General features: G+C 38.9%; 1 protein-coding gene across 1 annotated transcript in view; it reads right to left on the minus strand.

Moving 5' to 3' along the window:
- The window catches only part of dgkg (diacylglycerol kinase, gamma), a 107,938-nt gene that overhangs the window by 77,973 nt on the left and 17,257 nt on the right, over nt 1-12,708 (minus strand). The window contains exons 2-3 of the mRNA XM_088012334.1: nt 6,052-6,465; nt 3,412-3,488 (exon numbers count right to left, since the gene is read on the minus strand). Coding sequence (XP_087868460.1) covers nt 3,412-3,488; nt 6,052-6,118 — 144 coding nt within the window. The 5' untranslated portion in view covers nt 6,119-6,465. The remainder of the gene's footprint in view (nt 1-3,411; nt 3,489-6,051; nt 6,466-12,708) is intronic.

Here is a 12,708-nt window from a genome sequence, read left to right on the forward strand (position 1 = left end):
CGAAAGCTAAGTATCAAGAATTTGAGAGAGTCTTGGTAAATATCGCAATATATTAATATATGTGCTGCTACAATAAAAGGAAGCAGGCCATATATTAATCCAAAGTGTTGAGAAACATTTAGAGAATGCTCTGACAACAAAAATTAAGATGAACTTCAATTTGTTTCCTTTACACAAAGATGTCTGCACAATGACGCCACCAAACCTAAGGAAGGTCACCATGCCTCATGACTGCTGAAGAATAAACTACAGTGTGCAGTGAAAACTGTGGATACATCATGCCACTAGTTTTGCAGTTTGGTATTTTAGATATTTAAAACAAGTAACTGAATAACGAACAATTATCGGGCTGCACAGACGTATCGTCCAGCCCAAGTTAGAAGCTTGGCTAAAATCCTGTCATGAACAGAAAAACGATCCCAAACACACCAGTCTAGACCTCACCTTGACCTCAAAGCTCCAGTGGGAGTTAAATGATCTTAGGAAAAGTTGGAAATGCCCCTTAAATATGGTTCAACAATCAGCCACGGGGGTGTACTTAGTTTCTCCCACACACAGTTCCCCTGTTGTTCATCAACATTGTGCATAGTGGAATCTGTTGAAAGTTTTTTATACTTCAGGTTAAATTAAAAATGATTTCATAACCTGGTGATGAACAGATCATTTGCATGATTTCAGTGAAAGATGACATGCTGAGTAACCCTCACTTCTACTTCTTGCTTTCATTTTACACGCGCCTACATAAATCTCTATTACATAACAAGTTCAGGACGAGCTGTAAGTGACACCCGTCACAGAAGGACACACAGTGGTGATGATGCTCCTCCCGCTGACCTGACCCCATGAGCTGCAGCGCTCTGCCAGCCGTTATTCATATCTCTGCTTTCTCCTTATTTGGTCAAGCAAACCAGGAGGCAGTAATGTGCTGTCCATCATGAAGAAGCACTGTGGGTTCAGAGAAATAACTCCAGCATGCCACCGCAAACACACACACACACGCATTCACAACTACCTTAGATGTCTTAGAACCTAAGTGTACCCAGATGCAATTGTGAAAACGTAGTCCCTCTGGAAAATGTGTTTATGTCTGGGTCTAACCTTTTCCGTGTGAGTGGACTTTTACACATGGCTGCCAGTCTGTAAATATTTCCCAGGGGGTCGCTACGACGCATTTACATGCTTCATTTAATCTGTTTCAGTTTGGCACAGATGCACAGACCTTTTCGGTGTGAAAAAGTCAACGGGAGCAGTTAGAAGGCCGCCGCCATGTTTCTGCATTTTTATCGCAACAAGCTGTGTTGAATGATTATTTCAGTTCTTATGTGATGAACGTTAATGCAGATCAACCGCGTCCTAAATGGAAAAAGTAATCACGCCCGAAGCTTACGGTCTGGTAAGTCTGATTGGTGCATTTGCACCAACTAGTAACGAGTCTTTTACTTCACTAACTGCGTTTCCTTAACCATAGAATTGCGCCAAATGAAATTCTGAAAATAAATTTGCTTGATGGAAACACACCAATTAAAAATAAAACTCACATCTTTCGGTAAAAAGTTTTTATTGAAATGCCAAAAAACATCACGTACGTAGCCGCTCCCAAGTAGGCGGGGCTTGTTGCTGTAACGCCTGAATAAGACGCCGACGTCTCCTCTGATTGGCTGACAGAGGACGAGCGCTAGCACCACGGCTGAATTATGAATATATACCATGTAACTGTTTACATCTGTTACTGCTGTAATTTTGAATGACTTATCACGTGAACAAGCTTATTCACGTGTGATTTTAATTTCACGTCTTATTTAATGGAAATTTCTGATATGTCAGAAAAGAAAACAAAGCAAACAGCACAAGAGAAGAAAGTAACAGGTTCAGATTAAGACACAAGCAGGAGTTAAATTTCTGTCTCCTTCTCCAGGATGCCCAGTTTCTTCCTTGTATGCAGCTTTACACAGAAAATATTGATTTTAATATTCCGGCAGAAAGGTGCAGGTTACATTGAAGGTACCAACAGAGTCCAGCTCTCTGTCATGTCTACCTCCCCATGAAAGTTTCCTTCTAATTCAATCATCCTCTTCCTTTGTACATGGGGCAGATTTTGAACCAAATATTCCTCATTTATCAACCAGCTTGACTCATTTCTTCATCATCCTGTAAATGTATGTTGTGCTGTATAATGTCTTTCGCCCCACATTCACTAACTTATTACTCCAGAGGGGAGACTTTGGTAAGGCTTGATGCCCACCCCCAACTTTCTCTGGTAAATAGTAATTGTGGGTTTTGTGGATTCCCCCCCCCCCCTGTTTGGGATATAAAAGTCTTTCTTGGGAGTGCTTGCTCATTTTCAACTCAGTTTGGAGTTTCCCCTGTCTTAGAATGTAATTTAGATAATTGGTTTTAGCAAAGAAGCAGTGTGATGCTATTCAACATTTGGAAAAGCCAGCCCTGTTGCGGCGTACAACTTTGTCCTGTTTTTATTTGTCCACAGGAAGTGATCCAGTGCTTCGATGAGTTTCTTTGACATTGAAGTGGGCGATATCTAAAATAGTTCACTTGTTGGATCAAAATCATTTTTAAAACATGAATCTTTTCAACTAATGACACGCCCAGTTCTCTCCAGGATACTATAAAATCTTCCTTCTTTGTTTTGAGTCTCCCATGGAGGCCACTTACTGTGGTGCCAGGTAGTGGTGGGGTCTCAGAAAGTTAACCTCTATGGTGCCAGATCTCAAGTCAGACTATTGGTTTTAACTGAAATGTTGAGAAGGCTTTGACAGGAAATAGACATGAATCACATACAGATTGAAACAAATTCTGATGAGTTTTTTTATTCAGATACAGCAGATCTAAGAGTGTATTCCAGTCATCAACAACTCCAGTCCTTGAAGGCTGTTTTCCTAAAACCTTTGGATGCATTCCTGCTCCAAAACACTCCAATCAAAAACTTTCAAGAAGCCGGACCTCGAGCCCAGGAGCTGCAGACTCATCCAGGTATCTGTCAAGTCAAGCAGCTTTTATCTGTGAGACTAATCCATTGGAGTGGGCCAGAGGTCAACGGATCAAAGGAACAATAATTTGATGATTGCTTTGGCTTGAGTCACCAGTAGGTCACCATATTTGCAGACACATGCACATACTGTACAGGATAAAACTTCTGTTTTATAAAATGACAATCTACAAAAAAAAAAGTCTGACTCTAATGAGACAATATTTTTTCCTCAGTATGATTTCCAGTTAGAGTCCAGCAGATCAGTGCTGATCTGCTGACATCAACAGTTGCTTCTGAGGGTTTGTCTTCAACTGAATATGGGATGGATGACTGAGCATTTTAATGAACTGCGTTTTCTGCAGTAAAATGTCAATTTTTGTGTGTCGGAATGGGAAAAAATGAAGCAACAACTTGTGGAGACCCACCTGTGCTGGATTGTATTTGGAAAGAACTCCTCCTTCGCGGAACTCCTCCAGAACATCCTTCAGGTTCTTTGTGGAGTCTGAGGATGAGAGCAGAGAGAAGCTAATTATTATTTTTCTCTTCATGGCAGAGGAGTGCTTATCATCTCAATCAGAGTGGTCTCTGAATAAAACGGAGTAAAGATGCATCCTCTTTAATGAGTCCCCCTGATAAACAGGAACATCAGATGAGGCAAACTGCTGAGTCACCCCCCGGTTAGCCAGAGGGGACATTGTGTCCCTCTCACTTTTATATGCTAATCCTACAGTCACACACACACACACAGCGTCTGTCCAGAACATTAACCATAATGATCTCCTCCTATGATCATGTGTCAAACAATTACACAGCACAAACAGACCATTATCCACCATTAGAACCAACTAGCTAACCAGAACTAGCTAAGCATCTTTGCTAGTTGGCTGTCGTTTTACACGCTGGAAGCAAAGTCTGCCTTTTCTGCCACCACCAGGGCGACAGAAATCTAGAACATGGAACATCAGAGGAGCCATGCTATCTTCTCCTCATTCATCTGGGTAGCTGCAGCTGTTCAGCATTTTCAAAAACCTGAGATATAGACATGTTGCCAGACCTGGGTATTTGGACTCTGCTGTCTTTGTGGTTTAATTTGTTCCTTCCTTCATTCATACAACATTTTGTAGTTTTTATACATGCGATGGTAAAATAATAATATAAACAAAAACCCGTTTGCAAATCTGAGAAGTTAAACATGCAAATTTATTCAATTCCACTCATTCTGGCTGCAGTAAGGTCATTAAAATATATATATTATTATTTTTGTTACATGTTTATTTATTTATTTATTTTACTTATTTATTAAAAGTGTTGATATATCTACCGCTGCGATCTGCAGTCAAAAACAGCCGATGAGAGCCAGGAGGGTCTTAGTGTTGTCAATAATGGTACACGGAGAAACCATTTATCGTTCCAGGAAGCTATTAATCTGCCATCATCAGTGGCCCTGCTAACTAGCCTTAGCAAGGGAGAGTGAGTGAGTTGTGCATACACAAGCTGATTGACAGCACGAAGACTCTCCTCCTGGCTATGATTGGTTGTTTCTGACTTATCGGTGTACTTAGCACAGGGAGAAGGCAGAAGAGCTCGATTTTTCCCCAGATTATCTGTCTCGTACTACACTGTTACCACAAAGAGACAGTGTTAACAAATATGTAAAAACACAAGTTACATCCTGCAGCTTATAAAATAAAATACAGCAAAACTGATTCCCATCAGAAACTACCTAGACAATAAACAATGGCCAGAAGAAAGCCATTGTTAACAAAAAGCCATAAGACATCAGAGGTGGTAGAAGCTGTTCTGTTCAGATATCACCAGATTTTTTTTGTGACTGCACTTTTTAGTGTTACACTTTTCAGATTTTTAATTACAATTATAGATTTTTTTGTCTCATTTTGTTTCAAATTCAATGTTATGCTGTACTTTTTGTTGGTCTGTCACATTAAAAACCCTAATAAAACACACTAACGTTTCAGGTTGTAACTGGACAAGATGTGGAAAAGCTCAACCTGTATGAATACTTCTCCAAGGCATCTAATCCAATATTTTTGTTTTCTTGAGTCTGCAAAGCTACAATTTGCGCACAACAATGTATTTCTTGAGCAGGAAGCTTGCGTGACTCTGTCTATCATCCAACAGCAGCACATGGACAGATGCTGCTTTGACTAACAAATGCTGCAGACAGCATAGACAGTGAAAGCCACAGACTCATCCAGCAGGCTGATAAGCGGTGTCCTGAGGCACGCTCCAATTCAAAATACCTGGATGTAATCAAAACCTGAAAGGGCTTAATTCATATGTCAACACAGGTGCAGCAATCACATCCAATCAGAAAATCTAAGATTAGTGAAGGAAAGAAAGAAGTTTTTTTTTTTTTTTTTATCAACAGCGTGGTGACTTTCAGGGCTGAGCATCAATTCAAACAGGTTTTAAATACATAAACAAAAGCAGACGTTTAATGACATGTGATACAACAAAAAAGTAGTGCTGAATGGTAGTAGTAGTAATAATAATAATAATAATAATAATAATAGTAATAAACTGCTGGGTTTCTCACTCTACCAGTTCACTGTAAAAACAAACTATCCAATCAAATCTGTTCTGCGTCATAATCTCTTCACGTTTCACTTACATGTGGGGAAACATGGACACTAGAACAGGTGATGAGATTACATACATTAAATGATAAAAATGATCAAAGTCAGTGAAATAAAATCTCTTTAAAGCTGCAGTATGTAACTTTTATTTTAAAAAATGTCTTAACCTTTATGTTAAAACTGTCACCGTGTTGTGACAGTATAATATGAGACAGATGATTCGTGAAAAGTTCTCCATTTCCTCCCTGACTTACTGTTGCTGTCTGAAGAAACACGCCGCTCCTGAGCAAAAAACAACCAGCCACAGTCAGGTTATAATCGAGGCTGGTTAGCACTGGGAGGGCTCACCAGAAACAACCAAGGTAACTGCAGCAACTGTGCGGCCTGACAGTTTTAACGAATATGTATCTTTCTTGTAAAAGTGACATCCTGCAGCTTTTATGAATCAAAGAGTAGACTGAGACTTACACTCGGTGTACTGCTGCAGCTGGCTGAACTCTGCCGGGCTCAGACACTCCCAGTTCATTTCTCCCATGCTTCCTCACAGCAGCTCTTTATGGGTCTGAGGGTGGAGGGGTGATGGTTATCCTTGTATCGAGTTGGGTAAAAAGACAAATGAGAAGTTCTCTGATATCATCCCTGCCGTTTTACAGTTCACAGGAGGTCAAAAAGACAGATGGGGGTTGAAGCTGAAGGTCCGCTCCTTTTAGGTTGGCATCGATTACCAAAATGTAAAAAAAAAATAAAAAATATGTTGGCTTCAGGTTCCTTGTATCACTGCAGCTGAGATAATAAAGTCCAGTTAGGCGCAGGTCCACAGATTCATCGGTGTGTAATTACTCCTCATCGCTCAGAGGATAAACGGTTCCCAGCCGGGCCGACCTGGAGCAGGGGCCACAAAAGAATGAAGAAAACACTCCTTAGTAAAGATTGCTCATATTTTAGAAAAGGAAACAGGAAAGAGACAAAAGCAGACTAGAAGGCTGTAAAAAGCTGATCCCAGTTCAGATAGATGTGGACGATGAAGAGAGGAAAACAAACTGAGGACAGGATCTAAAAACAGGAGAACAGATAAAAGACCAAACAATGAAGCATTGTGTCTAACTTATCATTTCCACATATTTCATATTTACAGATGGACTCTGATGACAGCGTAAACAAGCGCACACTGTTGTATGCACATGACATATGGTAGACAGAGATGTAAAAGTCTACCTCCTCATCATACTGTAACCACAGACAGTCTCAGTATTTGCACTCGCCTTAGTTGGTGGTTTTGCATTTGCATTACTAGTGAGATTTTCATCTTTGTGGTATCTTTGAATCTCTTTATTACAGCTCTGTCCTATTTTAGTCGCTTCTTATCTCATTTTCATTGTAATACATCTTCCTGCGGTTGTTTTGTTGTTTTGCATCCCACTTTGCATCTCTTTGATGCCCTCAGGCTGCCTGTCATTTGTTCATTGAGAGCTCTTTGGTGTCTCGTTACAGGTGCTTCACACATCCTAGATATGAATTATAATAATTGGGGCTGTGACTCCTGGAGCACTGGACGTGTAGTAATGTGTCGAAAGAAAATAAAAGTGCTTTTTTTGCACGGGTGCGTCACTTGCTCTCACTTTCTTGTCTTTGTCGTGTTTGTTAGCATGTTGAAAAAAATGTGTTTTATGTGTTTTAGGTTCCCTGTGTCTCTGATATGTTTATTTTTAATTTTAAGTTTCCTTTTGCTCGTTTTTCATTAAGTAATCAGAAAACAGCTGCTCCAATTTTTCAGCAGCTTTCAAAAATATAGAGCAGGAAGAATGACAACTACAGCAAAAACAGAGTCAAAATACAGGAGTAAACAGAGGAAAAAGATGAATTTAAATGTGAGAGACCAAACTATTAGAGGCAGATAACCAGGGCTGCTTCTGAGAACATGTAAAAGTAGGAGAAAAACCCAAGTGTTACTGCGCAATCTTACTGGCTGCACACACATCACCCTCACAGGAGTCATTTACTGGGAAGTTAATAGAAGAGATTTGTCACGACTGTTATTAATTCTTCCTCTGTTTCTGCTGCTGTGATAAGTCAAAAATATCTGCAAATTAATAGAAGGAGCTGACGTCCAAAGCCATCAGCCCCCTGTGAGAGCCTCAGGTTCCCAGAGAGAAGATGGCCGACAGGATGGACCTCAGCGCCCTGACCCATCTGGGCCCGGTGTTTTCTCTCTTAATTGGAAGTAGGAGGAGTTTCGACCGATGCCAAAGTACGAGCAGTTCCAAGTGGGAGGAGATAAAAGCATGGGTGACTAAGTCGCATCCACCAGGGGAATAACAGCACGTTATTTTTAGAAACACGTCTCAGCTGAGGCAAATATGGTCGGAAAAATGTTATCTCTAACTGATCCGAGCGCAGATTGTCACCAAAAAGAAAAAAACAAACAAATAAGAAGTACATTTGGAATTGCAGAGAGGAAAAGAATTGTGTGAATTTAATGAAGGGAATAAATACAGTGCAAGAATTTGTAATGTAAACGGAGGCTCAGTCTTTATGTGTCCAATTCCTTCTGATGAGAACATGTAACACATTTCATTTAAAGAAATTAAACATACCTGAACAGTTCTAGATGATTTTACACACAGTATATTGTTAAAGGCTCTTCAGTTATTTCTCCGTTTTCATGTTTTTTTTTTTCCAGTTACATTTAAAACTATTTTTATGTGGCACAGGGCAGTATTATGTATTTTTCAGGTACATACTGTCATTCTATTGCACAATCTAGTAACTATTTTACCTTCAGTTGTTATAAAAATATTGTAAATATCAAACACAACTTAAAAGAAATTTGACGCCTAGAAATTGGGCCTCTGCCTCTTTAAAAGCTCCTGCTCTGTCTGAAGCTCCACCTTCAGGAAGTCAACACAACATAGCTCCTCTGTTAACCCTTTAACAACGTTTTTAACAGCATTGCACTGAGAAGTAGCTCCCACGATTAGCTCACCAGATGTTCCACCAGGTGTTTGCTAATTGCTGCTGGCTAGTCTGAAGGAGCTGCGTGGAGGAGTTGCGGGGGCAGAAGCTCAGAAGCTGGGGAAACTGCAGCTCTGAGGAGGAACTAGATCCACTCAGGTGTTCAGCACAGCTGAGTGGTTGCCATGGGAGATTGGAAGATTTCTCAAACATGCATGAACGAATCAAGGCAACACTCCAGGTATGTTTTTCATGAGGGAATAATATGATGCAAGCCTCATGAAAGTCGATTTTACATAATACTGCCCCTTTAAACTAAGTAATGAGAAAAGAGACTGAATGCACCTCATGGGACTGAAGGTCACAAGATCAAGTAACAGAATTAGGATTTAGGCTGTGAAACATCTCATTTTTCTCAATAAGCGCCGTTCCATCTGGCTATGAGCCCTGGTTTAAAGGTAAGTACTACAAGCTTGACACAATGTGTCTTTGTTGTAATTGGGTTTCTTATATTGAAGAAAGAAAGGAAGTCCTTCCTTAGTTGCCGTGTTTTGTTGGAGGTGGCTAACGCTGCAGATTGGCCGTCAGCCTCTGCAGCATAAACACCAGAGAACCTGAAATGGTTTTAGACCCTGGCAACATTTTGTGTGTCTGGCGGAGGAGAGTGACCAAGCACAAACTATTTGGAAGCACAAGGAAAAACATACACAAATTATTGCTGACTTTAATATGCAGCTGATCACAGCCGCATATTAAGCTGACCAGCACCAAACTGAATAAACAGACTATAATTTCAAACTCTTAGATCAGAAGTTTAAAAACCTAAACTAGTCAAACTTGAGCCATGTTCCTCCTCCCTAACAGAGCTTGTTTTGGAAATCTACACTGAATTATTCTATATCACAACTTATATTCCATAATAAACGGTCATGGTGAGTGCTAGGATGTAGAGTACATGTTGAAGTTTTAATGAAGAATGAAAAAGACAAAAATTTACCACTAACAACCATGGAGAACACAAGGAGCCAGAGCAGAACAAAAATAACAGGAACAAGGGGCTAGACCGGATTAAACAGGATTAGATGGGAGGAACCAGCAAGGAGGAGCTGAGAATGAGTTGTATGTATATGCGGGAGTTTGGTCAGTATACTGAACAGGAAACAGATGACTGATTTGAAACGGGTTGCAGGTGTGAGGGGAGAGAGCAGAAAGTGGCACAGGGGGTGAGGGAGAGTACACAGGAGACTAGGAAATAAATCTAACATGAAAGAACAACTAGACCTACGACACAATTAAAATAGAGCAACAAAGAATAATTAGGCACAAGAAACAAACGTATGAAAGTAGAATCACTAAGGAAGGACTGATTAAAGTAAAATAGAAACATGGCTGAAACTAAGAAATAAAAAAATGATCAAGAATGAAACAATGAAAATACCAAAACAACCAAAGATCCTAACATCATCACTAAGTCAACTCAGCCTCTACATTAACACTAATTAACAAAAAAATGAGTGTTGCACAGGGGCCCAAACTTTGTGAGAACAAGATCTACGTTTTCTCTCATCAGCTGGCTGAAATCTACCTCATGACACCTCATGACACGAAGATATAAAACTTGTAATAAAAAATATATTGACTTATTTTATATGGGAATATATATCAGCTAAAGCAGAAATATTAAAGGGATAGAAAAACTAATCCAGTTTTTTCCTCAGTGAGATTCTGACACTGGGAGCAGGTTACTGGTTTCTCAGTCAGCAACTGGTTGCAAACCTGAGGCCAGCAGTTGTCAGTCAGTTATGGTAGATCTGACATTTGGTTTGATGACCTCAATATGACAAATTACAGACAGATGGGAGGAACCTCAGAGCTCTGTTAGGTTAAAGCTCATCTTCTGAAGTTGGGATATTTTTCATCCAACAGGTTCGAGAGGAATCACCTCAAACCAGATGTTGAACTGTAATTTATTTTGTGAATGTCAGCTCCTCATTTTGTAGGTTGAAAAAAGCTTTTCATTTTGAAACATCAATATTTCCACTAAATAAGAGACGAAAATCAATAGCACTTTTGATAGAGGAAAAGTAAAGTATCTCTGTGTCTCTGTGCTCAAAGCAGGATGCCAGAGAGCACCAAAACTATTATTTTTTAAATATCAGACAACTAATTTAAGCTCACATAATTACCGCGGTAGCAGGAGCCATTTGTTTGTTAAATACTTCATGAAATATATTCGTCCAATTTGATGTTTGAATGCCGAATACTTGCAAACGAACGAGGTAATTAGTCCAACTTTTGTCCTTTACGGAAAGTTCAGAAATTACAGTGGTTGCAGTGCGCCATGACAAAGGTGAACACGAGTTAAACGACTCGAACAGGTGACCAACTCAAAACCACTCCTACCTTTTTCACTCTCTTCTCTAAAGCGTTGCCGTGGCAACCGCCTGTTGATCCCCGCAAGTTGAGCAGAGATACGTTAAAATGTAACAGTGATTCTTGAGGATATGGACAAAGCAGGTCCTATGGATAAAGCACAAAATTTGAATAAAATATTATTTTTTCAAATATCTGACTAAACTAACTTGGGTCATGTGAGCACAACAATGTATATTTTCCTGGTGTTTGCTGAATATTTTTTTTTTATTTTAAACATTGTAGTCGGTGGATGATGCCTGTAAAAGCCCTTGTCCAGGAGCAGAAATCAACACATTATAATAGTCTAAAACAAGAAATCCTAAAATTATATAATGAGACAATTAAGTATAAGTAGTCATATAAATAATTTTAAAAGTATCGATAAATTGAATTAAAAATAATTTTTAGATATTTCCCAACTCCGTTGAAATTTGTCCCTAGTTTTTGTCAACACCGTCAGACATGAAAAGAATGTAAAAAAAAAAAATCAGGCATTATTGGGGGGCACCAGAACTTCTGAGGACCCCATGACGTCGTCTTTTCTCTTCCTTTGCTAAGAGGGCTAGTTAGCTCTGGTTAGTTTATGTTATTCTTTAGTTTTTCTTCTGTTTTATTCCTAAGTTGCTTGTCACAACCATGATGTGTCAACTCCATATCTGACCATTTACAAAACTTTTATGAAATTTTTCGAAATAAAAGCTTAATTTTGGTATAATGTAAAGATTTCATGGACCTAATGAGCTACAATATGACCTCCTTCAGAATAACATAAATTGAAGTAGTTTGGTATTTTGTCAACTCCGTCAGATGTCAACTCCATCAGAGTTTTTGTGATTCTTTCAGTGAAATTATTGTCAAATCTCACTTAATTGTGCAATTAATTCATTTGAATGCATTTTACATAAATTACTTCACATGTATCAAGTTTTTCATTTTACTCACTAGTTTGTCACCACCTGCAGTTCTGTGTCAACTCCGTCAGATGGACTTTTTGTTTTTTGTTTTAAATAATATTTATTTTGTTCCTTGAGAAGCATTTGTCTGTAAAATGGGTAAAAATATCACTAATATATTTATTTTTGTCAGATGGTGATGACAAAGTTCTGGGTCAGGTCGATTAAAAATTTAATTTAAAAAAAAATGTTGCAACTGGGAGCCGGTACCTTAGCATCTTTACATTTCTAAAACATTATTTGTCATATTTGCATAGATAAGGTTGAGAAAGAATTTTAAAAAATGGGAAAATTAAAACCCATTTTGTCCCTATTCTCAAGAATCACTGGTAAAACATTCAAACATTCAATCCGTTACGATATTAAGTTTTCAGGCTTGACATTTATTTTTGCGATTATTAATAATCCCTCGTCTGAACACAGCCGTGGTTGATTGGCTAATTTAAACTGCTGTTCATGCTCGTGACGTCAGAGTCGGTGTTTGAGTCGCCATTTCATTTTATTTTATTTAGCTACTTATTTTTATTTTTTTATTTTTTGCTTGTTTGTTTATGGAACCGAAACTCACAAAATTGCGCAACCCCTTGTTGAACAATAATAACTGAGATTATTATTTCTGTTGGGTCATTAATTCGAACGCGTTTTGTTAAATTTTATTTTATTTTATTTAGTCTTTAATAAAATGACAGACGTTTTGGATCTTACTGAATATTTTTTGATAAGCGCGTGAGGAGAGGACGTGCTGGTCTCAGCCTCCTGATGACGTTCAGTTTGGCTCCTATTGATCCACTCAAAACCTTCCAGC

This window comes from Poecilia mexicana, unplaced genomic scaffold, assembly GCF_051168715.1.
Source record: "Poecilia mexicana isolate PSO_F unplaced genomic scaffold, ASM5116871v1 scaffold_2, whole genome shotgun sequence".
Classification (NCBI taxonomy): Eukaryota; Metazoa; Chordata; class Actinopteri; order Cyprinodontiformes; family Poeciliidae; genus Poecilia; species Poecilia mexicana.